This window comes from Mastomys coucha, unplaced genomic scaffold (genome assembly GCF_008632895.1).
Source record: "Mastomys coucha isolate ucsf_1 unplaced genomic scaffold, UCSF_Mcou_1 pScaffold16, whole genome shotgun sequence".
NCBI classification, from domain to species: Eukaryota; Metazoa; Chordata; class Mammalia; order Rodentia; family Muridae; genus Mastomys; species Mastomys coucha.
This window is the reverse complement of record NW_022196898.1, coordinates 90,041,305-90,068,003: the sequence shown is the minus strand read 5'-3', so window position 1 is coordinate 90,068,003 and position 26,699 is coordinate 90,041,305. Positions and strand designations below refer to the sequence as shown.

The 26,699-nt window shown below is 42.7% G+C and overlaps 1 protein-coding gene and 1 pseudogene across 1 annotated transcript; one reads left to right on the top strand and one right to left on the bottom strand.

Moving 5' to 3' along the window:
* Window positions 1-101: 101 nt before the first annotated feature.
* Window positions 102-18,319, bottom strand: Gtf2b (general transcription factor IIB). The gene is made up of 7 exons (XM_031375711.1): window positions 18,057-18,319; window positions 11,917-12,023; window positions 5,062-5,195; window positions 4,035-4,181; window positions 3,773-3,902; window positions 2,318-2,599; window positions 102-511 (listed from the first exon to the last, which is right to left on the bottom strand). The coding sequence occupies exons 1-7, from the start codon at window positions 18,071-18,073 to the stop codon at window positions 378-380; spliced, it is 951 nt and encodes a 316-aa protein (XP_031231571.1). The 5' UTR covers window positions 18,074-18,319; the 3' UTR covers window positions 102-377.
* LOC116094508 lies at window positions 9,885-9,973 on the top strand (annotated as a pseudogene).
* Window positions 18,320-26,699: the final 8,380 nt, after the last annotated feature.

Sequence of the window (26,699 nt, the reverse complement as noted above, 5' to 3'; positions counted from 1 at the left end):
TTGTCAAAGCTGAATCCCGTGCCCACCTGGCCAGAACCCCTAGTCCCGTGGAACAAGGGACTCCCGTAGGAAACCCCGGTCCGCGACACTGTAACAAAAACTTTGCTTTTAAATTTTTATTTGAGAATTACATATTTCAATAATTTCCAAAATACTGTTTCCTAGATCACTAAAAAAGAAAGCAGATTCAGTAAGAAATTTAAGTCATTAAATATGTTGCACTAGTATATACATACAGAAGCCTAAGCAATAATATTTAGCTCTGGAATGCGTACCATCTCCTTTTTCCTCATTAAAGGCTCAACCAGCACTCTGTGGCTATGTACAAAGTTCCATATTCCACGTACATTAAGAGTATGACACTTAGTTGCCTCAGCTTATAGCTGGGGTAATTTGTCCACTGGGGTGTCGAACTTGAAGTCTGAAGGGAAGAGATCTGGAGCCCGAGGGTAGATCAGTCTGTAGGACTGTCGGATTGTAACATCAGCAACACCAGCAATATCCCCGATTTCTAAAAGACAAAAACCAAGACATTCAATTCATCTGCTCTGTCTCTTTCCCATTCCAAGAAGAAAAACAACCCTCCAATTTCACTTTTTATTGATAAGGAAATACAATCTAACAAGTATAAAGCAGGAGTCAGTCAACAGAAACAGTAACAGTGATAGGCCTCTTTAAAGGTATATTAGAAATACTGAAAGATGTGTTGCAGGATATTTGATCCCATTGTGAACTATTTCTAACTTCTATGGCTCAGTCTTTGATCCCAGAGCTTTCTGTTTACTTTAAACACATACCTGTGGTGTGGCTCAGTGATACTACATAAAGTCAATCCTAGGTGAAGAGGCCGAGCAAGTAATAAGGAGCTAGCAGGGAGTGGACAGGGGTAATGGAGAGGAGGGTCCTTGAGGAGTGGACAGGGGTAAATGGAGAGGGGGGTCCTTGAGTGGACAGGGGTAAATGGAGAGGAGGGTCCTTGAGTGGACAGGGGTAAATGGAGAGGGGGGTCCTTGAGTGGACAGGGGTAAATGGAGAGGGGGGTCCTTGAGTGGACAGGGGTAAATGGAGAGGGGGGTCCTTGAGGAGTGGACAGGGGTAATGGAGAGGAGGGTCCTTGAGAGGAGGGCGTTCAACACAAGAGTGTGGCAGAGAGAGGGTATTTAGGACAGAGAAGGAGCCTTCCTTCTGGGACATCAGTGGAGTAGAAGGTCAGCTGGGTGCTCTCTCCACCTCCCTGAAGTAGCAGGCTTTCACCACAGCATCTGGCTCCTGAATCTCTTGGTAAAACTGAACAGCTGGGATTTTTGTTGTTAAAACAACAGATATATGTGAAGCAACCCAAGGCATGTCCCTGTGGTGAGACACTCTTACTTTGGTCAAGTCCTCGGTTTCAGGGCTGAGAAAATATACCAACCATGTACAAAGCCTATCCATGTACAAAGTTTATCCTGAGCACAGCAGAAAAATCATCCTTAGCTACATGGCAAGTATGAGGCCAGCTTGGGATAGATGAGACCTTGCCTCAAAACAAACAAAAACCACACAAATAGGGAAGGGCTATGAGGCCTCATCCCTCCCTGATGGATGACTGACAATAGTGGCTGGGAAAAGGGTGCCATTCTCTTCAGTGATGTATCTGTTAGGTAGAGAGCCCTGCTCCCTTCCACACAGAAAGTACTCTGGGCTAACATGTCATTGACTTCCACTCAAGAGTGCCACCCAAAGACTCAGTTTTTGACCATGTATGCCACAACAATGTCAGCTGAGACATCATCACTCTGCCTAAACACTATAACCTCTCCTTGCTTTAGCCTGGATGTGTAACTTCACTGACCTCCTCCTGTGAGATAGATGAACCCACTCGAGAGCTGCTTCCTAATAAACCTGCCTCTATCTACTTTTAATCTGGTCTAATCTGGCCTATATCTGCATCACCCAGGGATAGTAACCACTGATAAGCTGTGCTTGTTCCAGTAAATAGACCCCTTCACAAGAGACACAAATTAAAAATAATTTAATTTGGAAAAGGAGACTTGTACACAAGGTTATATGCCTCTAAATAGTCACTATAAGCAAACTACTGTATTTTCTTTGGGTATTTTGTTTTGTTTTGAGATGCTGGGAATAAAAACCAGGCTCTCAAGCACACTAAGCAAATAATGTCTTGGTGAGTAGCACTGTGCCCAGTCCTTTCTCCTTATGGGTAAATGCTTCTCCAAGGATCTGAATAGTTAACCTTTCCCGTGGAGCTTCTGAGGCAGCCACTACACTCCCAGCCTTGCCACCTCGCTGGCCAACACCCTGATAAAGATCCTACCTTTCTGTGTTCGCTTCTCAGCTGAAGCCTGGGAAGCCATGTAAATAGCTGCTGCTGCCACAGAGATCGGGCTCCTGCCAGGAACCAAGTCCAGTTCCACAGCCTTTCGGGCTATGTGTGTAGCTGCCATCTGCACTTGCTTGGGGAGGCAAAGGTTGGAGCAGAACCTGGACATGAAGTCCCCAGTTGTGATCAGATCCACACTGGTCTCCAAAGCTTTCAAAATCAGTTTAAAACAGCGGCCAATTTCTTTCTTAGAGATTCGAGACACAGCGCATATTTCTAAAAGAGAAAATTTTTTAAAACATTTGTAAGACAGTTCACTTTATAATTTACTTTTTATTTTAAAAATAAAATATTCTAGTTGTAAAAAAAAAAAAATCAATCAAGGCTTAAAGATGAGGCCCTAAATCCTCTCAGCTCCTATGGAGCTTAGTTATTCAAAATTTCTTGGTTTCTATTTTCACACTTTAGACTGTATTCTTTCAAAACACAAACTTATCTAGTTCAATTTATACAAATAAGTTTCTCCAAGGAATCAACTTCTCTGCTAGCCTTGTAAGGAATGTTCTAAGGAGAAGAAAAAATACTCAAGCTGAAGAATACAAGTGCATATGTGTGACCTGCAACTGTCTGCATGCTCTCACTATGTAAGCTAAACTGTTACCCCTGTTTGAGCTGTTACAGCAAAAAAGATGTGTGATAGTCATCCCTCTCACTGTGACACAGGAAAGCTTATGAAGGATGCTCACTGGATATGGTGAATAGAGCCTGAACCCGGACCTGGTCAGTGAAGGGCAGTGTATGTATCCCAGCAACAGTGGAGGAGTCTGTCCTGTGCCCAACACAAGCTTGACAAAAGCCAGCACTTGACTCAAAGGCCTTAGCTTGCATAATACTGCAAACACTAAGCTCAAAAACAAAACAAAACAAAACAACAACCTAATTCCATCGACCCCTTCCATTACTTGACCCCTCAAATGTGAGACCTGTGCTGGCCGTTGTTTTCAAAAGCCTCTGCAGCATATGATGTCAGGCCTTCAAGCACATAAAAGAAACCAATCAGTCAGCTGTGGGGCTGGAAAGATGGCTCAGCTCTTCCAGAGATTTGGAGTTCAACTCCCAGCAACCACATGGCAGCTCACAACCATCTGTAATAGGATCTGATGCCCTCTTTTGGTGCCTCTCAAGACAGCTACAATGCAGTCATATATATAAAATAAATAATTAAACAAAACAAAAATAGTCAGTTGTACTGTTGCCTTTCAGGGATTAAAATGATGCTACCTGCAAAGAACATAGCAAAGAGGACTGTCTTGTACATTTTATGTCAAAGAACATACAGAGCCACCGTCAAATGGTGTGTGCATGGATCACTGTGCCGTGTAAAAGAGCTCTAGTCATTAAGCATCAAAGCTGTCTGTCAGAGCTCTACTTGGTATAACTGAAGCCTACCTTTAAATGTCCTGGGAACGCCTTCTTGTCTACAGGCGATATACAGACAAGCAGAAGCTATCGCATCATTAGCTCTTCCCTTCAGGCTCTTCTGCTCATACACTTGCTTGAATAAATTATTTGTTCGATCCTTCAAAGCAGAGAAACTAAGTTTAATTAAGTCTAGGCCATTTAATTACTTACAGTATCAAAATTTTATGTGTTCATTAAATTATGCAAAGTAAATGTCAGAATGGCTTAAAGGAGGTGGACAAGAACTTACAACTATATTTCGAGGGAGGTTGATTCTGTCCGCCATGGTCGTGATTTCCTTGAATGCGTTCATCATTGCTCTATCAGAACTACTCATTGTTCTCCGGTTCTGATACTTAGAATTGCCAAACTCATCAAAACTTGCAGCTCCTGTACCCTATAAAAGAAAGATTTGCTCAACATTTTCAGAAAGTTGGAAGAGTGTCTATGAAAATGTAATGTACACACTCTGACTCCATATGCCCCAGGAGTCTGTCCAGTAGAGCCTGTGACTCAAACAGAAACTTCCATTAGGACACGCTTTAAAGAAGATGGTTTCACAGACACTGACTTAAATCTTAATAGCTGTTCAAGAACACAGAAAGCGGAAGTATATGCTATATTAGAGCTTACTACTGCATAATCTTGTTTCATTTATTTCTTTTGAGACAGGGTCTCACTATACAGCCCTATAACTGGCTACGTAGCCTGGAGAGATTCTCCACTTGGCCTGCTGCCTGAAGAAAGCTGTAGGATTGCAGTTTGTGACTATGGTGGGGCATGGCCTTTGGTAGAATCATTACTTGGGTCCATCACTGGTTCTCCATCTGGGGTAAACAGATGTTCATGTTGGATCTCAGAAAGTCTTACCCAACCAGTACAAAGATGGTAACGTTGTTTTGTAACAATATGTATATAGGTGTTTACCTGTGTCTGTGTACCAGTGCATGACTGATGCCAAGGGAAATGAGAGGGATTCCCTAGGATTGCAGTTACAGTTTGTGAGCCTCACTGTGGGTGCTGGGAATTTAATCCAAGTCTTCCAGAAGAGCAGCCAATGCTCTTAATCCCAGCCCAAGTACATAATTTTGGTTACAAGAGTATAATTTGTTCTTCCTTTCATGATGGAAAAAAAAGTTGGCAGACTTTCACAATACTAACACTGGTGATTCTTATTTCCAAGTCAAAGGTCTCCTGTGTGTGACACATTTATTGACACTATTGCAAAAATCCTAGCTAGTCTCCCCTTGACATTTCCTGCTGAGTGGAGTTATTACCTTGCCAATCATGGTGGACAAATCTCCATCACTCAGAAGAGGATTCTGAGAGTCTCCAACTCGAGATGGGTCTTTTGTTGCTTTGTCATTGCTGAAGGTTCTCCATTCAGATCCCACATCAATAACTCTGTCCCCTAAGAAGGCAAGCACACAGTTACTCACCTAGCCAGGCATAGGACTCCGCTCCCCAGGCTGGCTAATGGTTAGCATCCTAATATGGCCACCTGGGAGTCAGCTTAGATACCATGTCTTACATGTGTGCTCTGAAGCATTTACCAACTATGCCAGTCCAGTAATGAGCTATGTAAACAGTATACAATCATTATTTGTATTCTGAATCTTACAAGAAAGCAAAAAGAAAAGGCTAGTATGGTAGTCTATGCCTATAATCCTAGTATTTGGGAAACTGAGGCATAACAGAAAAATCAAGGTTACACTGACTACATATACATAGGAAGACCTTGCCTCATATATCAAAGCAAAATAATAAAATTATTCTTATGTGATACAAAGAATAATAATAAAGCCAGCGTGGTGGTGCAAGCTTTTTATCCCAGCACTCAGGTGGAGGAGGCAGGCAGATATCTGGATCCCTGTGAATTCCAGGTTTTGTCTCAAAAAAAACAAAGCCAGACAGGACAGAGAGAAAGAGAGATGAGGAAAGAGGGAGAATAATTCAGAATAAAAATTTAAAGGCAGAATTTAAAAGGGCAGACCGGCATACTTTTCAAGCACAAAGGCTGTGGCTAGGTGATGTGCTATCAAAACACATGACATGAATAGGGCTCGCTGGCACTGCTTTCGTAGGAAAAACTCAATGTCTGGAAACATCTTTGAAGCACTGAACACTGAAACACATGCTGATTGATGTGTCCACAGTAACAGTTATCATTTAATCCCCAGAGCTATAGAAGCACAGTATCACTTTCACTGGCACTTCACAAATGAGGTTCACTGGCCAAAGATCACACAGATTGAAATGTGTACCAGATTCCAACTTATTCCACTGAACTCTTTCAATGAATTCTGCCATAGGACAGTTGAAAACTCACCACGTTCATCTCTGTCAGCCACTACAATAAGTCTCCATATGGACAGTCAATGAATACAATGGTTACAAGTATGAGAACAAGCTGCTGCTTAGCGTTGGAAATTCTAATTAAGAAAATTTAGATGGAGGGATGATTTCCATTTGCAGGGCTGATGAGAGGTATTCTTCTGCCCTTAGACATGGTTGAGCAGTTAAGAGCACGTGTCTTTTCACCAGAGGACCTGTTTGGTTCTCAGCAACCACACCTATAGCTAGCTCTAAAGACTCCACTCTCTCTCCGTAGGAACTTGTCAACTCCTGTGCACACACCTGCTACAGACATATACAAATAATTTAAAATAAAAATCTTAATTTTAAAATTAGCTACATTTCCTTAATTTGAATGTGTGTAAGGGTGCATATATCATACACGCAGAGAGGTTAGAGGACAATTCTCTCCTCCCATGTGGGTTCAGGTGGGTGACTTAGTTTGTCAGGCTTGGTGGGAACCACTCTTACCTGTTGGGCCATCCTGATGGCCCCAATTATTTTATTTGTATGCCTTATTTCGTCAGCTTTAGTTGCCCCAGTAACTTCACATTTTAAAGGCTGCAAAGGACAAATGAGTAAAGTTCCTTAAAAGCAGCTGCAAGTCCTCGGTGTTGTCTACTTATTGCTACGAAAACTAAGAAAGTGGCAGATGTTCTTTCCATTTCCAGGGGTGATGAGAGGTGTTCTGCCCTTAGACTGCAAAGTCCTCACGCTCTGCAGCACCTACTCAGTGACAAGGGGAATGGAGGGAGAAGATCATTTCAGTGCAGGCTATGCCAAATCTTTTACAGAATACAGTAATTAGCATATATACAGGATGGCAATTATAGTCTAAACCTAAGATTATATCTCAGAGAACATGAGAGTAACCAGCGTTACTCATCAGTCTGAACAATCACGTCTGAGTGAGAAAGACCAACATTCGAGGCAGTATCCCCACCTGTTATGTCCATATGCACTGAGAACAAGCAAAGAAGGTGGGGCAAAGACCCCAGTGACAAGGCTAAATTTAGCACGCCAGCCTGAGCATGGCTCCCAAGAAGGGCAAGGTTAAATGAGAGAAGTACTGTGTGCTTTCAGAGTCAAGGAGGCCAACTGTCCTAGTCAGCAAAATCAAAACAAAAACATGCACAAACATTAGGCCTTCATCCCAAAGTACCAAATCTGAAAAAGGGAAAAAGGTCCAATGTCATTTATGTATATGTAGTTGTATGTAAAGTAAGCACATATAATTTTATGTTTTCAAGCATTCAGGGTCTTAAGCATGCTGGTCAAGTGTTCTCTGAACTATAGTGTCAGCCCCATGTCTGTTTTGACTTTGTGTCAGGGTCTCACTAAATTGTGCAGGCCAGTCTGGGACTCATGCTAGTCCAGGCAGGTGTTTAACATTAACCCTGCCTCAGCCTCCCTAGTAGCTGGGATAATAGACCTATGCCACCAGGCCCAGCTAACTAATATTTCAAGGGACAGAAATGAATATTTCAGAAGTGCAGGTGAAGAGGCTTGTAGGTGTGCCTACATACATATTATCATTCTACCTGAGTATTTGGAGATAAAGCACCAGCAAGCCAAAGTCCTTCATTTATAACATTTTCCTTTTGGCATAAAAATACCTTTTACTGATTGCTTTATACTACTTTTAAAATAGATAAAGTGGACTTTAAAACTAAATGATAAAGTGGCCTAGTATATAGGATAAACAGAAAAGCCCAGCAATAGGCTATTAGGTGCATTTTCCAGATATACAGACTTATTTAAGTGACTCAGTTAAGAATCTGTGCCTTAATCCCAGCACTTGGGAGGCAGAGGCAGGCAGATTTCTGAGTTTGAGGCCAGCCTGGTCTACAGAGTGAGTTCCAGGACAGCCCGGGCTACACAGAAACCCTGTCTCGAAAAAAAACAAAACGAAAAGAATCTGTACCTTATACTCAAAGAGCACACAGCATGAAACTTTAACTAGTCCAAAAATCAAGCACATGAGTAAATGATAGGCAGGACTATTCAGAAAAAAAATTGAATATATAAGGGGATTGCCACTTAAAATCCAATGAGGCAGTATTATACAAGTTTCCCTGGAAGAAAACTGCAATCCAGAATGTTTTCAAGGAGAGTGATATAAAATAGCCTTAATGTTTAGATACTGTGATCTCTAAGAGGAAGCTGGTGTGTAATCAACCTTTGAGAGCAGGAAGCCTACCAGATAGTAAGTATAAATACACCCTAAGTATCCTAGAAACAGAAACATGGCAACTTTTCTCCTCTTAAACTGCATGTTGATTTTTGTAAACTTAGACCAGATAGCCATCAACAGTAGCACTGAGATGGACATAAACTATCGGCGGCCATCTCCATCCCTAGAAAGACCTTACTGAGTTTACTCAAGGTCGACAGAAGAAGTCCTCCCCAGCATGTGTCCCTGCACTGCAGTGTAGAATCCATAATGAAGAGTGGCATCTAAAGAGCATTTCACATAAATGAAGATTGCACACACTCGCATGCTCGCACGCGCACACACACTAAAGATATGTCATCTGTGTATTTTTGAGAAGTAATCAAGAATAACTGTCAAAATCATTCTCCCTAGTTCACATTACTCTAGCACCTACCTTTGACCTGGCAACTGAAGTTTAGAAGAAAAGGTCAAAATGAGTCATTTCTTTTTCAAATCTACTTGACTTATGTTGCTTTAAAAAAGATGAATTTAACTTTAGTCATCAACATGACATGACACTGACTAGAGGTGGAACTGCTAATTTTAAGCAATACTAATGTGAACTCCCGATTCATTCTTTTTCCAGCAGAACTGATGTTTGAACAATATTTAGTTAAACAAGATAGGCATTCACTTTCCCACTCAGCTATACTCCCTAGTCTCAACTGTATCTTCTATCAGATATGACTACAAACATAGTAATTTGCTGATTATAAATTAACATTCAAGCAATGTACAAGGTCAAATTTTATGAACAAACTGATACCCTAAATACTGTACTGCCATCTACTGTTGAAGTTCTACAGCAACACAATCCCACTATTAAAATGTAGTTGGGGGCAGGAACTGTTACACAATGGTTGATTGACCAATTTTATGAACAGAAAAAAGCTCTGCCTTATTGGCCTGCTTAGTCAGCACACATCTTAAGAGGCACTGGTAAGGGTCAGGTGTGATGATGTACCCTCTAATTCCAGGGTTAGGGATAGGGAGACTAAGGCAGGCAGATCTGAGTGACAAGCCAGCGGGGCTATTAAGGAGATGCTATAAGATCTTGCTCCACAGACGTCAGGACCTAAGTTCAGATTGTGAGTGGCCATTTTAAAACTTCAGCATGGTCACATCCTTGAAAACGATGTGCAGGGGAGTATGGGTAGAAACATGGGGATTCCTGAGGCTTGCTGACCAGCTGAAAAGCAGCAAGCTCTAGGTTCACTGAGAGACCCTGTCTTAAGGGCGTAAGTTGGAAAACAATAGAGGATTTACCCTGTGACCTCTGCAAGTTTACAAGCATATGCACACATATCCACACAACATGCATGAATCAGTGATAAAACAGCTAATGCCAAATCATAGCACGTCTACGTATTTTATAGTTCTACTGAAAGTCAAACAGACGATCATGACACTAAACAGTGATGTGACTGGTCCTCATTTCTCCATCTTCAATCTGAGTGGTTCTTAGGACTTTCCTGGCCAATCCTAGTGTACTCTGGTTGGCTTGCTTGACTCTACTTACTATAAAAAAAAGTACTCACAAATACTAAAACTAAAACAATAGAGAAGATTAGCATAACCCCTGCACAAGGGTGACATGCAAATTTGTGTTCCAAATTTTTTAAAAGGGTTAGGAAATTGAACGGAGGTGTGTGGCAGTAGCGGAACTGGGGGTAGCCACTAGATAGTCGCAGATGCCAGGAAAGCTCCCAGGACCCAACTGGGATGACATCAGCTGAAATACCCAACAAAGAGGAGAGACCATATCTAGAAGTTAGGCACAGTCCCCAGTTGAAGCATGGGGCCACCCACCCATCTCAAAAATATTACATGCAGAGTTGTTCCTATATAAAGGAAACTCAGGAATAAAAAGTGGAGCGGAGACTGAGGAAAGGTCATCCAGAGACTGCCCCACCTAGGGATACATCCCATCTGCAAACACCAAGCCCAGACACTATTGCTAATGCCAAGAAGCGCTTGCTGACAGGAGCCTGGTATGGCTGTCCCCTGAGAGGTTCTTCCAGAGCCTGACTAATACAGATTCAGATGCTCGCAGTCAACCATCAGACTGAGCACTTGGGCCCCAGTAAAGGAGTTAGGGGAAGGACTGAAGGAGCTGAAGGGGTTTGCGACCCCATAGGAAGAACAATGATACCAAACAACCAGAACCCCCCAGAGCTCCCAGGGACTAAACCACCAACCAAAGAGTACACATGGAGGGACCCATGGCTACAGCTGGCTATATAGCAGAGAATGGCCTTATCTGAAGGCCCTTGGTCCTGTGGAGACCCAACATAGGGGAATGCTAGGGCAGTAAGGCAGGAGTTAGTATGGGGGGTGGGGGTGGGGTCGTACCCTCATAGAAGCAGGGGGGAGGGGGAATGGGATCCAGAGTTTGCAGATAGAAAACCAGGAAGGGCTGGGCAGTGGTGGCACACACCTTTTAATCCCAACACTTGGGAGGCAGAGGCAGGCGTATTTCTGAGTTCGAGGCCAGCCTGGTCTACAGGGTGAGTTCCAGGACAGCCAGGGCCACACAGAGAAACCCTGTCTCGAAAAACCAAAAAGAGAGAAAAAAGAAAATTGGGAAGGGGGATAACATTTGAAATATAAATAAATAAAATAACCAATAAAAAAATCCTTGCATTCCTGATTTTCCCCTTTTAAGTCAAATATATAGAAAACATGAGTACCCTGAGGTAACACCATACCTAGTTTATTATTTTTTTATTAAGAAATTTTGCTGTGATCAAACATCCCACGTTAACTCTTTTCAGACCACGGTCTTCCTGAGTTGGTGTTCTGACAAGTGCTTACCATCTCTGCATAACAAACAATGGCACGGCTTTACCTAATCAATAAACTAATCACTCCACTCTCCCACAAGAAGGTGACATTGGTACAAGACAGTAATAAACACTATGAAACTTTGCAATATGGCAACTTGCACGCCATTTAGGTACCCACTGAGTCCCTTCACAACTAAGTTTCCAGGGCAACTGAGTCTGAGAGCTAGGTAATAGAGCACGCGTGTGGGGCCTGCTGCAGCAGCTAATAAGCAGTTAAGGTGATATGAAACATGTTGGGGTTGGTCAAATGCTAAACCCTGAGGAGATCCTCACCTACACCAAGCCATGCTTTGTTACCTTGCTCCCCACGTTAACTGGTCAATACAAGGCTGACGCCTGAGACTGCATGGATAGAGGAAGGAGGGTGTTCAGTTACCTGGCTTGAAAAAGTATTATTTCAATTGTTCTCAACCACTTCAAAGTATAAAACCCAATTTTTATCATGAAAGCCATGTTGAGAACAAGTGTTAACTGTCTGCTGACCCCAGAAACAATGGATCTCAAATTCTCCTAGTAATTCTGTATGTTCTAAAATTCCCATTGTAAGCTAATCCATGGAAGGAAAGTCTCGAATACTCAATGTGGTAACAACAAACAACTTCCCAGTGTGGTCTGCAGTGAGAGCTATCAAAATGTATTCATTAAAGCTTTGAAGACTGTGCAAAAGCAAAGTACTATACATTACGATTTAAATTAAAACCCTAGTAGCTACTTACCTACAACTAGGCCGCATTCGGGACAGATCATATCTCCAGCTCTGTAGTCCTCGACTAAAATTGCATCTGGATGATTGGGACACGTGACTCTTGGGAGAGCATCCAAACTACATGGAAAACAAAAACAAGTTTTATATTTCCCAACTAATATGAAACAAGTCTTTATCGTTTTCTGGTATTAGGCAAGGTACAGATTTTGAAATTCTTGATTAGTATAATGATAACTTACAATACTCCGCACCATGTCCATATAATTACCTGGTTAGTGCTTTTCATTTCTTGTTAGAAAATAAGTGTTTTCCTGCTTGCTAGCCCCCTCACCGCAGACTCAGCATGACACACCAAAGCCAACACATGTTTCCATGAAAGGCAATTAGTTCTGACAGACAGACAGACAGACAGACAGACAGACAGACAGGTGTGGCGTGCTGACCTTAAGGGCTGATGACTTCACTTAGTCCAGTCCAGAACTCAGGAGGTTAGCCTTTAAAAGTTACTTTTGCTGACACATGCCTATAGTCCCAGCACTGTAGGCTGCAGAAGGATTCATTGAGCCTAGGACTTCCAGATCAGCCCAGACAAAAGACAGTTATCACCACAAGTTAAAAATCAAAATAAAAAACCTGAATAACCATACATAGAAGGAAACTAGATTCCTATCTCTTACCCTGCACAAACATCAATTCAAAATGGATCAAAGACCTTCATATAAGATCTGAACTTTGCGGGTAGTAGAGGTGGCTTAGAGGTTCAGAGTACTTATTAAAGACCTGGGTTCAGTTCCCAGCACCTACATGGTTGCTCACAACCACTGTTAACTCCAGTTCCACGGGATCTGATACTTTCTTCTGACCTCTGAGGACCCCAAGAACACACTCAGATACATGAAATAATCTTTGAAAAAAAAAAAAAAAACAGTCGGGCACTGGTGGTGCATGCCTTTAATCCCAGCACTTGGGAGGCAGAGACAGGCAGATTTCTGAGTTCAAGGCCAGCCTGGTCTACAAAGTGAGTTACAGGACAGCCAGGGCTACACAGAGAAACCCTGTCTCAAAAACCAACCAACCAACCAACCAACCAACCAAACAAACAAACAAAAAACAGTGCATATCTGATACTCTGAAAGCACTAAGTGAAAACAGGTAAAACCACTTCAAGACGTTGATACAGGAAGAACTTCCTTAAAAGTACTCCAATAGCACAGGGTATAATCCCAAGAACTGAAAAGAATGACTGAGTGAAAACTTAACCAGCATCTCTACAACAAAGGAAGCAATTGGCAGAATCAAGAACTACACTCCAGGGGGAAAGTCTGCCCTGACAGAAGGAGTCCTGTCCAGAATCTCCCAGGAACTCCAAACACTGAGTACCACAAGACCATCCCATCAACAACTGGACTAATAAAAAGACAGTTCTCTAAAGGGGAAATTCAAATGACCAATAAATATTTGAAAATGTATTCTGTATCTCTAGCCACTGGGGAAGTGAAATGACAACTGCTCTTTTCTCTCATCCCAGACTGAATGGCCATCACCTAGGAAACGACAAATATGATGGCAAATGTGGCAAAGAAGGATTTTTCACACACTGCAGATGGGGGATAAACTGTGATGGCCACCGTGGAAATCACAGTGGAGAGTTTCCTCAAAAGACAAACTGAATAAAAGTGCTTGTTGCCAGGCCTGATGCTTAAGTTCAGCCACTGGGACTTTTAAAATGTGAGGGTTTTTTTATTATTTTGTTTTTTTCTGATTTTTTTTGTTTTAATGTTGTCTCCCTTTCTTACAAATAGTATCCAGTTCTCTTAACTCCCTGCCTGCCCTCCTCCAAGATCCCAGCCCAGCCCCTTCAAAGGTTTCTCCCAACTGTTCCTCCTTTAGTCCCCCAACAGTTGGCTTCAACAGTCCCAGTACTAGCAGCTCCAAACTATAACAACTGTTCTAGCCTTTCTGCTCAGCTCAGCTTCTCCTGGCTCAACTCTCACTGACTGCCTTCACTTCTCCCTCTTCGAGCCCCATCCTCTTTCTCAGCCTCAAGTGGCTTTTTCATATGCTCTCCTGTTCCCAGAAATCCAAGAGGCAACCAACACTGAAGGTCATAGGGCCAAGCAGTTCTAACAGCTAGAAATTCTTAAAGGGCCAATTGACCAGCAGCTGTGTGTGTGTGTGTGTGTGTGTGTGTGTGTGTGTGTGTGTGTGTGTTGGGGGGTCCTTTAAAGGGCTAGGTGCACAAGACAAATCATAACACAGGGCCTCACATGGTGGAGGGAGAAAAACAACTCCCATAAGTCATCCTCTAACCAGGTTGGAGAAAGCAGAATCCCACAGGTTGTCCTGACTCACACCTTGGCACGTGCCCTTCCCCCCATAAATAAATAAATACTATATAATTTTTAAAACCAGAACTACCTAAGACTACCCAGTTCCTGGGCAGATACCTGAAGTTCTAAGTGAACACACCACAGATATTCACACACCCATGCTTATGCATAGTAATAATACAGCTTATCAAATGGAATCAGCCTGACATAAAGAAATGTGGTACGGATACACAGCCTGAAAGACAGAAATTGTAGGAAAATAGATGCAACTGGAAAACAGATTAACTGAATAAACCAGAATCACAAAAACAAGAACAGCATGCTTCTCTCCTCTGCGGAATTTGTTGTATAAGTTTACATGTGTGCACACACATATGCAGACATGTTACATGTGGACATAGGACCTGATAAAAAGGTGCCGATGAGAAAGATGTGATCTTAGGGAGGGAGGAAAGAGGAAGAGAGAGGGCAGAAGGGAACGCTATTTGGGAGAAGTGAACCAGAAAGAAGGTGGAGGTTAGGCTAAGAGACTAGTAAGGTGTAATGATACTACTGTAAGAAATGTAATAGTGAGATCACTACAGCATGTAATCTAAGTAACTTAAACAGAACAATATGGCTTCAAAGCTATCATAGTAACTTAAAAGATTTATGACCTTAGTAACATTAATACTTTTCTTTCTTTTTTTGGTCTGTAGTCCTGTTGGCCTCAAACTCACTATACAGCCCAGGCTGGTGTCAAACTAGGAGTAACCCTGTTGCCTCAGCTTCCTGAAGTGCTGAAATCTCAGGGATGTGCCACAAGGCCCAGCTTATGGTATTAGTAACTTTCTTATTTATTTTATTTCAAACAATAGTTTGAGGAAGTTAATTAACCTTAAATGATTTGAAAAAACAAGCTTTTAAAAGTAACAAAGATTCTTAGCAAAAACTTATTATTTCTCAAAAGGGTGAGTCTCTTTAAAAATTCACTTACATGATACAGTAAATGGGTATATATTAAGTCATCGAAAGCACACACCTAAAACACAAAATTAATTGTTCTTATAGTTAACTATGCTTCTGTGGTTTCAGATCAAGTTTCTCCTGCTAGCTAGGACGATTCAGAATGTTTTAACAACTACACTGTGTTTTATTCATTTATTTTTAAGGATATATTTATTTTTGTTTTATGTGTGTCTTCCCTGCGTGTGTGTGTGTGGGTGCACTGCCTGAATGGTTAGTTCCCAGGGATACTCTGGAACTAGTTACCATGTAGGTGCAGGTCTTCCGCAGAAGCAACAAGTGCCCTGCACCATAGCTCTCTCCAGCTCCCTAACTACCCAGAACTAAGGCACATGGAAAACTGATTTTAAAAAAATTCACTTAATAACCACCAGTTTTATTTATTTAATTAAAACATATCGTGGAGTCTTCTAATTGGAAATATGGGAGAGGGCAGAAATTGCTTTATACTTGTTCTGTAGATTTGTTAGAAAAAAATAAATCATAAAAAATAAAATTAAGTACTTCATAAAAATCAAAAAGCTGCAGAAATAAAGGAAAATGTTAGCAGACTAAGAGTAGCTCTCAATAAACAAAGCAGGAAATTAACCTAACAGTATGTTAAGGGTTAACACAGTTTGGCATTACTAACAATTCTATCAAGCCAGCTGTGATGGAACATGTCAGTATTCAGAAAGCAGAACTAGCTAGGCATGCTACCTATACATAGACTGACTAGAGTGAGGCTGTCTCAACAGTTAAATAAATAGTAGGTCAAGGGGCCGGGGATCACACTCAGCAAAAAGTGTACATAGGAGTTCCAAGGCAGCTTACACTAGCGTCTCAAAAACTAAAGTAGGTAAAGAGGCTGGGAATGTAGCTTAGTGGAAAATGCTTGCCTATTATATAGAAGTCCTGGTGTCAATCCCTAGCATTTAAAAAAGGGAAATATGAGAAACTTTGCAGTGTATTTAAATGATACTGCCTTAAACATTATTATTTATCCATATTATTTAAGTATGGATATTTGGACTGCATTTATGCCATGAAGCATGAATATGACTTAGTGCCTACAGAGACAGAAGAAATACCCTGGAATGGGAGTTAGAGTTCATGAGTTGCCATGTGGGTGCTGGAAACTAAACCCAGATCTTCTGGAAAAAGCAGCCAGTGCTCCTAACCTTTCCCCAGCCCCATATCCATTTTAAACGATCAGTTTGCACAACATCCTAAAAGACAGGCACCATCTTCATTTTAGAGATCGTGGTCAAAAAGTTATTTACTTAAGTCAGAATATATAGTGGGCATCAATCTGGACATGTTCTCTTCAAGAACACCAACCGATGCCAATGCTTAGTGACGACATACCACCCTCAAGGACAAATTCCCAGGCAATAATCTAACATTGACTTCTCTCTATTCACACTGGTGGAAAAACTTGATAGTAAGAGGAATGCCACAGATTTAAAAGCTGGATGAGGGCTGCGGATATCTGCAATCCCACAGCTGTCAAGGTGGAGACAGGAAGATTCTAGACCAGTAACTCAAAAACAAAAAATGGCTGTCCAGAAAAAAAAATTACAAGGAATTATTTTAAGTGAAGAAATGTTTAAAAATTGTAACCAGTAATTTTACTACTGAAACACTACAACTTGTGCTTCAAGAATATAGGAGTTCCCTTCCCAAGATGAATAAGATGATAAGCTGTGCCTACATATGAACACATTCAGCTTCCACGTCAGCCATGGGAAATTTCAATAGTATTTGGGGAAGCTGAAGGTTCCCATGTCCCTTACAAGGAAGCCTTACCTGACAAAACCACACCCACATGGAATGATTAAATCATAATTAATCTAATTAAATCGCAAAATCAGTAAACAAGAGTGCCCATAGCTTCCATGCAAAAAGTTGAAGAGGCTTTCCTATGCCCACCTCCCATTTTTTATAATAGCAGACTTGGAGGTTCCCAGCAAGGGCCGATATTTCTGTAAATAATGGCTCCCCGTGATGACGTTTATCAATTCCACACATAGTAACTACTTCAGAAAAAAAAAGTGCCAAAAGAGCAGAACTTAATTTGATACTTTCAGTACATTCTGTGTTTTAACTAGAGACCAGTGGGACGATAATCAGAATAGATATACTAGGCGCTCGAAAGGTCAACACGCTGGCATGACTCAGTTTACACATATGCCAGTATACTAATATCTACCTCATAGTGGGTTACAAGAGATATAATTAGGGTCTGCAAAGCATTCTGCAGGTCACAAGATTAAAGGCTGTCTCTGCGGTCACAACACGCATTTCCTGTAGATATTAAGTACACTACGTTTTAAAAATACATTTAAAATGACTTCCAGCATATGTAATTAATTTTCTGCAGACAACAACTCCTTCGGAGTACGCAGGGACACTTTTCGGGGTGGGTGGGAACAGGGGGTCTTTTCGGAGAATGAATCACGTCTCCGTTTGTGCTTTCATTTCCACTTCTGGAGGCCACTGGGCTGGCGACCCTTTTCCACCAGACAACCACTGCTGACGTTTCTCAACTTTGTGGTTGTCAGATCGACAGGGACCTGGAACGTCGCCTCCCCAGCTCTTGGGAAAGGAGGTTTCTGACCCTCCGACTGGATGGGCCGGAAGGGCGAAAACACACAGAAAACATTAACATGACACAAAGACGGAGACCAGGGCCGTGCGGATCCGCGGGGTCAAGCCCGGGCGGCGAGGACTCAGGTGGGTAAGGGACACCGCGGCGGCCTTCTGGAGGAGCCTCGGCCCCGCGAGACCCCGCTCCGCTCCGCTCGCTCGCTCGCTCGGAGGCCGTTGCACTCACCGGCTGGTCGACGCCATCTTCACGGCTCCGCCAACAGCTCGGCCCAAAGCAGGAAGCAACACTGACTCCGAGACGCCCCGAGCCGGGTTTTTATGCGCGAGTCACTCGCGCGCACTCCGCGCGGCTACGGGTCGCGGCGAAGGCCAAAAAGTGCTCGGTCCTTGACGACGCGGGCTGTTGTGCTTCCTGGTTTTGTTTGCGGCGTGGCTCTCAGCTGCGGGTTGATAGGCAAAACTTCAAAGCCTGGCGTGATAGCACACACCTTTGATCTCAGGAGGCAGATGCTGGAGGATCTCTGTGACTTTAGGGGAAGCCTGGTCTACACAGGGAGCTCCAAAACAGCCAGAAGGAGGGAGGGAGGGAGGGAGGAAGGAACGGAGGGAGGGAGGGAGGGAAGGAACGGAGGGAGGGAGGGAGGGAGGGAGGAAGACAGAAACACAGAGAGTCTCAAACAAATCAAAACAAAAAACCAACCCAAAAAGACTCAGAATGAGCTGCATCAGAGCTAGCTCTCAAACAGCAAATTAAAATAGGAGTTGCCTCTCCTGTATTCCAGCATCAAGAAGGTAAGAGAATCTGGAGTTAGACCGCTTCTCAAACAAAACACCTTTAAACAAACAAACACAAAATTACCAACACACAAGGAAACCAGGTTGATTGAAAGGGGCAAGGCCCTCACACCAAACCATTATTTTCAAGTCAGTTTCCCCATCTGATTGAATGTCTCGTTTGCCCTAAGGAAATTGGAATAAAAAGAGAAATTAATTGTTGTCTTCAGGAACAGGTATCGATTCAAGCTCTGCCACTGGCCAACATGACTCAAAGTTCCTACATGTCCTTTGTCTCAACAGTGAAGGGACAGAGGGTATCTGGCTCACAAACCCTTCTAGAATTTCATGAGGCAGCAATACATGTTGTGAGGCAGAGAACCTGGCCCTGCTATGACCCATGTTGTTGTCTTTCCCCAATCATCATTGGATGGTGGTGGCGCACACCTTTCATCCCAGCACTTGGGAGGCAGAGACAGGCGGATTTCTGAGTTTGAGGCCAGCCTGGTCTACAGAGTGAGTTCCAGGACAGCCAGGGCTGTACAGAGAAAGCCAGCCTGGTCTACAGAGTGAGTTCAGGACAGCCAGGGCTATAGAGAGAGGCTCTTGTCTCAAAAAAACAAACAACAACAAAACAAAAAAATTTTAAAAATGTAATAAAACAGCTAGAACTGTACAAGGGCCCAGATGTATTCAACAGCTATACTCGAATCAACATGGAAATAATAAAGCAGGTCTGTGGTTCACCCCTGTAATTCTAGCACTTAGGATGCAGAGGTGAGAGGTCTGGAATCTCAAGGCAGCCTGACCTGCAGACGGAGACCCTGTCTCAGCTCCCGCCCTCTTACCTTCAGGTAATAAAGCCACTTTCTTGTAAATAAACCATCCCCAACAAAGCCTGAATTAAGGTTACTGCAAGGCAGGTGTCTTCCACTGAGATGAAAATGCAGTAAGCATTTTATTTCTTAATGGAAATCAAATGCCACTGAGCAGACATTTGTTGAAGTGGGAATTTCTGGTTTTGTTGGAGACTCAGTTTCACGTGATGTTTTTCTGGAAACTATCTTATGTGAGGATGTCTTGCTGAAACAGACACAGGGTGTTTTTCTGGAAGCTGCCTAGGGGAAGGGCATGTGATGTTTTGCTAGAGTGGATGCTTGAGAGGACATATGTTTGGAAAGAGTATAAGGATAACCCAACAGACAGTGGACAGTGCTCTTGCATTGGTTCACCTGGGGACTCTTTGCCCCTCTTCCTTAGGCTTTGCTGAGTCTGGTCTTCGATGATGACACTTGCATTGGTTTGCCTTGCTCGCTTCGCTGATCTTTGCTTGTTGTGACTTCATAGAGATAAATGCACCAAAGGACTTCTGGTGGTATTCCAGCTGCTTCCTGCTTCTGTGGACTTGGGCTGATAGGTGAGGCCTCAGGGTTTCTTCTGGATCTAGCTGCTGCTACTGAATCATGTTTGCCATGTGTACTGGACTGCTCTTGCTGATTTGGTGTTTTGCTAGTAGACTGGACTGCTGACAACGAAGAATAGCTTCAAAGAACCATTTCTAAGCATGTCCACAACCCCTGCTTCCTATGAACCTTTCTTTTCTCCTAACTCTGGTGGGTGGTGGGCTAGAACAGAGGTTAAAGTCTTAAAGAACCATAATTAAAGTAGGTTTTGAAAACTCTAAGCCTACCCATTCTATTCAGGATTTTTTTGTTTTTATTTTGTTGTTTGTTTGTTTGTTTTAAGACAGAATTTCTCTGTAGCCTTGGCTGTCCTGGAACTCTGTAGACCAGGCTGGCCACTGGCTGCTAAATCAGAAATCTACCTGCCTCTGCCTCCCGGGTGTCAGGATTAAAAGCATGTGCCACTGCTGTCTGGCTATCAGACATTGTTTTCTTGAGCAGAATAGAAGCTATTAGCTTCCTTTGATTCTGGGAATGTATATCATTTGGTAGAATGCCTAGAATTCACAAAGGCATGGGTTCAATCCCCAGCACTTTGAATGAACAAGAGATGCTGGGAATGTATATCATTTGGTAGAATGCCTAGAATACACAAAGACATGGGTTCAGTCCCCAGCTCTGCAGGGAACCGGTGTAGTGCAGGTTGTGCTGTCACCACTCAGTCAGGAAGAGCAGGAGCTCAGGGGTCATCTTTGGGTACCTAATGAGTTTGAGGCAAGCCTGGTCTACGGGAAAGCCTATCTGTTGTAAGCACATAATGCTGGAATACCTTGCTCTAGAAGACTGTTTTACACATGGCCATTGACTCTGTTTTGAGGGAGGAGAGTGACTGCAGCACCTGGTTTCTTTCCACAGTGTGAGAATGTATTGAATAACAGTAAATTAACAAGGCTCAGTTTCCATGGCAGCAGTGTAGGTGCCATTCAATCCAGCTAGTTTTAATCTGGCTGAGAAATGCAGGCTCTCTCATTCCAACCCCAGCTACTAAAGTTCACTATCCTCTCGCTCTGGTAATTACCTCTGTATATCTCTATGCATATGTGTGGCCTAAAGGATCACCACGAAAGCCTCTGATCCGAGTTTACAAGGCTTTAGCAGGAGTCTGAGAGAGAAGGCTGGGTTAAGAACAGCAGACAAGAGACTTGAGGAAGTTGAAGTTGGATCTGCTCAAGTCAGGGTTCGAGTATAAAGCTGGAAGGTTCCAGATGCAGGGTGAGGCTGAACTGGGCTGAGGGGAAAATGGCCGGTTCAGGTCCAGGTCCAGGCAAGTGAGAGGTGAGTGAGCGGGCAGCAGAGCAAAGGGTAGACAGTGGGCTGAAGAGGGAGAGTAAGGTTGTCCTCCACTTGTTGGTCCTTGACTTGTACAGCAGGTATCACATGCTATGTCGGTGTGTGGCTGTCACATCAATTTGTTAGGTGTCGGTTGCCTTGTGGGTTCCAGGTAAGGGAGTTAATACTCTTTCCTGGGTCTAGTGTGTCTGGGTCATAGGCTATATTTCCCAGATATGATTTTAATGCTTATGTGCCCCTATAATCTCAATTCACCCCATGAATTTATGGAGTAGCTCCTTTTATACTCCAAGGAATAAGTCACTTATCATTCTGTGTTGCCTGGGTAGTTTACAGATCCACCCAGGGGTTATAGTCAGTCATTCACCTCCACCAAAATAGAGTCAAAAGCTGTTTTGTAAAATGGAGTCTCCAAGGGTAAGGCCCAGCCTAAGAAAACAGTTTAGCCGATTATAACATAAATTCAGAGTAGGCCGTGGACACGATCTCAAAAACGTTAAAATAAATAAGCAATTTTAAGAGGAAGTATGGATCACACCTAATGGCAGCCTTCTACCCCCACCTAGCAGTAGATGCCAACACAAAATAACCCAAAGGCATTGCTTATAGAGGCTTTTGTTTGTTGTTTGGTTGGTTTCTGCTTGTTTTGGTTTCATATAGCTTTGTTAGGGCTTTTGCTTTCGGTCTCTTGCTTGCATATTGTTTCCAATTTTGGGTTTTTATGGTATGTGTATATTTTGTAATCTTCCTTTTTTCTTTTTTCCTTTTAGTTCATTTTATCATTGTTTGTCCTTTTACATTTGTTTATTCCTTTTCTGTCTTTGCCCGTCTCTTTCTCCCTTCTCCTTCCTCCTCCTCCCCTCTTCCTCTTCCTGAGACAAGTTCTCTCTATCACATAGCTCTGACTGTACTGGAACTCATTAGGTAGACCAAGATGGCCTGGAACTCACAGAGATCTACCTGTCTCTGTCCCCTAACTGTTCAGATTAAAGCCGTGCACCACCTCACCAGGCTGTTTGTTTTCTTAAGATAGAGAGAGATGGAAGGCTTGTAGTTGGAAGGGTGGAGAGGATCTGGGAGAAGATTGAGGGGAAGTCATGATCAGAATATACTGTATGAAAATAACTTTACTTTTTGAGAAAGCATGAGAGACAGGAAAATAGAAACTAAACTCTGGGTGCAGAACGGGGTAGCCCTTTACCCCCCCTCTATCCCGCATTTTGTTAGTTCCAAATTGAAAACCAGGCTATGCTTCTGTGGGAAGTGTTTCCCCCTTAAGATTTGGGAGCGTTCAAAAACTGTCATGACACATTTTACCTGTGACAAGGACAAAGAGTTTGCGGGCGCTCCACCACACCCACTAGTGTTTCCATGGAGAGCCTCTGAGGTGGCGAGCGAGTGAGAGGAAAAAGGGCAGCTGGGCATATTCTGAGGACTAAATAAGGACGCCGTGTATTCACAAGTGCTTTCACAGCTGAGAGCCCAGTGCTTGCAGAGGCAAGAAACCATTAAGGAAATAAACAGTCCCCGGAGGGAGAGGCGGAGCACTTGGCAAGCTTTCTCCGCCCACCTTCAGTGTCATTTGTTGCAGCCTTGCAAGGATTCCTTTGTTAGTGTAGCAGTTTGTAAAATCTTATCAACAAATCAACATCGCCCTGTTATTTATTTATTTATTTATTTATTTGTTTGTTTGTTTATTTTGGAGACTAGGTTTCTCTGTGTAGTCCTGACTATCCTGGAATTCATGTAGGCCAGGCTGGCCTCCAACTCATAGAGATTTGCCTGCCTCTGTCTCTTCAGTGCTGGGATTAAAGGCTCTACCCACAACTGCCCAGCTTGTGTTTAGATTTTATTTCTGATCTTGAGAGTTTTATCACCTAGAAATCAGAGACGCAGACTAGTTTTGACTGGTGATAAATATTCATGTAAATTAATATGCAAAACAATCTTATTTTTAAACTAGTGTTTTGATGTTTTAAATTTATTTTTATTATTTTATTTTATTTTTCAAGTCAGGGTCTCTCTATGTAATCGAGGCTGTCTTGGGGCTTGGTAAACCAGGCTGACCTCAAATTCATAGAGATCCTCCTGCCTCTGCCTCTGGAGTGCTGGAATTAAAGGTGTGTTCCATCACATCCTGTTTTGTTAGATCATTATTTTTTATTTTTTATTTTTATTTATTTATTTATTTATTTATTTTTGGTTTTTTGAGACAGGGTTTCTCTGTATATCCCTGGCTGTCCTGGAACTCACTCTGTAGACCAGGCTGGCTTCGAACTCAGAAATCCGCCTGCCTCTGCCTCCCAAGTGCTGGGATTAAAGGCGTGCGCCACAACCTCCCAGCCGTTATTTTTTTTAAAAGATTTATTTATTTATTTAATGTATGTGAGTACACTGTAGTTCTCTTCAGACACACCAGAAGGCGGCATTGGATCCCATTACAGATGGTTGTGGGCCACCATGTGGTTGCTGGGAATTGAACTTAGAACCTCTGATAGAGGAGTCTGCGCTCTTAATCACTGCACCATCTCTCTAGCCCCTAGATTATTATTTTTTTTTTTGAGACAAGGTCTTATTATACAACCCAAGATGAACCTAGTCCTCACTATGTAGCCCAGAGTGTCCCCGAACTTTTGGAGATCCCCTTTCCTCCGCCTCTCTAGTGCTGGATTAAAACCTTAAACCACTGCCTTTAATCCCAGCACTTGGGAGGCAGAGGCAGGTGGATTTCTGAGTTTGAGGCCAGCCTGGTCTACAGAGTGAGTTCCAGGACAGCCAGGACTACAAAGAGAAACCCTGTCTCAAAAAACCAAAAACCAAAGCAAAACAAACAAACAAAATAACAAAAACAAAACAAAACAAAAAAAACCCAAAACCAAAACCAAAACCAAATACACAAAACCATAAACCACACCCAGCTCTGGCATACTATTCTGGCAGTTTGTAGCATATATCTCATACACTCACTGTCAAAAGCACTGATACAAAAATGTCTGTTTTGAAGGGTTTGAGATGCGAATGTTGGCTAAGATGATAATTTTGCTTTATCAAGGACTGGCAAGCATTTATTAGGAAATTCTTAGACATCCTCTTTTGAATGAGGAAGAGCAGATGCCCAGCCAGATTCCAGAATGAGGGGCTTCTTCCTCTGCTATGGCTCATTACCTTTCCTCTGTCAGGCCTTTCAATTACTGTACCTTGGGAAATGCAAATTGTATTTGTAGAAATGTCCATTATCTTTTTTATTCCTTAATATGGTCTATGAAGCTTCATTTTAAGGAGGCAAGACAAAAATGGAGAAATCAGATTCATAATAGCAGCAGCCAGTCTAATAGAACTTACTGTGTGCCTAGAACCATATAAAGCTGTAGAAACATTATCTCATTAAATCTTCAACAACTCTTTATGAGTTGTCCCCTCTCGTAGACGGAGGATTTGAAGTATAAAATTGTCAATTTACCAGCCTGAAGTCCCACAGCTTGTAAATGACAGAATTGGCATTCGAATCCCCAACCTGGCTTCAGAATCCATGAAGTGCGCCTTCTAATACAGACTTTGGACCAAAATTTAGATCCTTAGCATTGAAGATCTGTAAAACTAACCTTTATTCTCTTGATAGTATTGTCATTTTGGAGGTTTCCTGCCGGTCTAACAACCTAGGCCTAGTCCTGGAAGCTTCTAGTCTCTGTACAATCTTTTTCTAGACCTACAACGTTTTAGGCTCTGAGACTTACTCCTGAGTAAGCTCAACCTTCCTAGTTTTTTCCGATCTCTAGCTGACTGGTTCAACTCACCAGTTCTGGCTCAATCTCCATTCCCAGATAGATGACTTTGCTCATGGCCCCTGAATGGCTCTGCTTGGCTTCGAACTAACTCTAGCAATCTTTTCTAATCTTCTGTCTCCTCATTCTCTTGCTCGCTCTATCTTTCCCTGTGTCTAGCTTGTTCTCGTCAATTTGTCTCTGTGCTGCTCCACTCTGCCTCTCAAGTCTACTGCACTGCTCTCCAGGAACGCTCCTGGGTCCCTCTACAAGTACTCTCTTCTCCTGTGCTGTCTCTCCCTCAATACTCTCTTCTCCTGTGCTATCTCTCCCTCAAGTAGCTTCCCTTTCCTCTCTCTTCTCATGACAGTTGAGTGTGTCTTATTCTGTCAGATCTTTCTCTGATTCATCAGTTTTTCTGCAACTCGCTTTCATACATGATATAGACATCACTTTCAAACATGGGTGCTTCTTTCTACAAACTAACTTTTACCTTCTTTGTTTTTTTTTGATTAAAGGTGAATACTAAGGGCTGAGCCACATCCTAACTAGAAACAGGTTCAAATATCTTGTAACAAAGATCCAAAGATGAGTTTATCAAAGCGCTCCCCCAGCAATCAGATGCTCTTGGTTTTACGAGGCAGCTGTAATCCAAAATACTCTTGCCAGTTGTTCACTTGAGGGCACTGGAGTTCGTCAGGTCAAGTGCTCCCTTATCTGAGATGTTCCTGGCTCATATTTCACTGATAAGTGTTCTTGCATATGTGGCATTGAATTTGCTTGCTCTGTGTGTTTGTTGATTGGTTGCAGACTTCATTTGTGGCTTGTCCTCCGTTTGAGAATAAACCCAGCTTTTCATTGTGAAAAGCCTCCAGCTTCTTTAAATACTAGGTGATTACACGCAGACTAAGTATTATGGGCTCATAACTAAGAACCCTCACCTGCCTCATGTCCTCCTACAGAATCAGAGGGGAGGATGCTCGAAAGAAGAGCACCCTTTACTTCAGTGTTCATAGAACGGCTGTTTCCTTTGGACCCTTTAAATGGATGTGATAAAAACAACAACCCTAAGAGGGTTGGTTGTTCACATAACTGATTTTCAAAAAGGTATTTTACATCAAGGATGCTGTGGAGAGTACATGAAGTCCCGAGAGAATGTGTATTATTGACGTGAGTGAGCATGGCTGGGTAAGACTCAGGGGAATGGCAAAAGCCTCCCTGTTCAAGTACCAATGTGGCCATTGTATGCACAAAGTACTAACTTCTACTTCCTCTCAGTTAAGACCGAGACTGAGAAAACCCCAACTGAAATTAGGAAATTTCACAGATAGACCTTCTACTGAGATTAGACTCCGAGACACACACACACACACACACACACACACACACACACACACACACACACAGATCCGCCCACTGAGATTAGACTCCGCCCACACACAGACCCACCTACTGAGATTAGACTCCGCCCACAGATCCGCCCACTGAGATTAGACTCCGCCCACACACAGACCCACCTACTGAGATTAGACTCCGCCCACACACATAGACCCGACTACTGAGATTAAACACACACACACA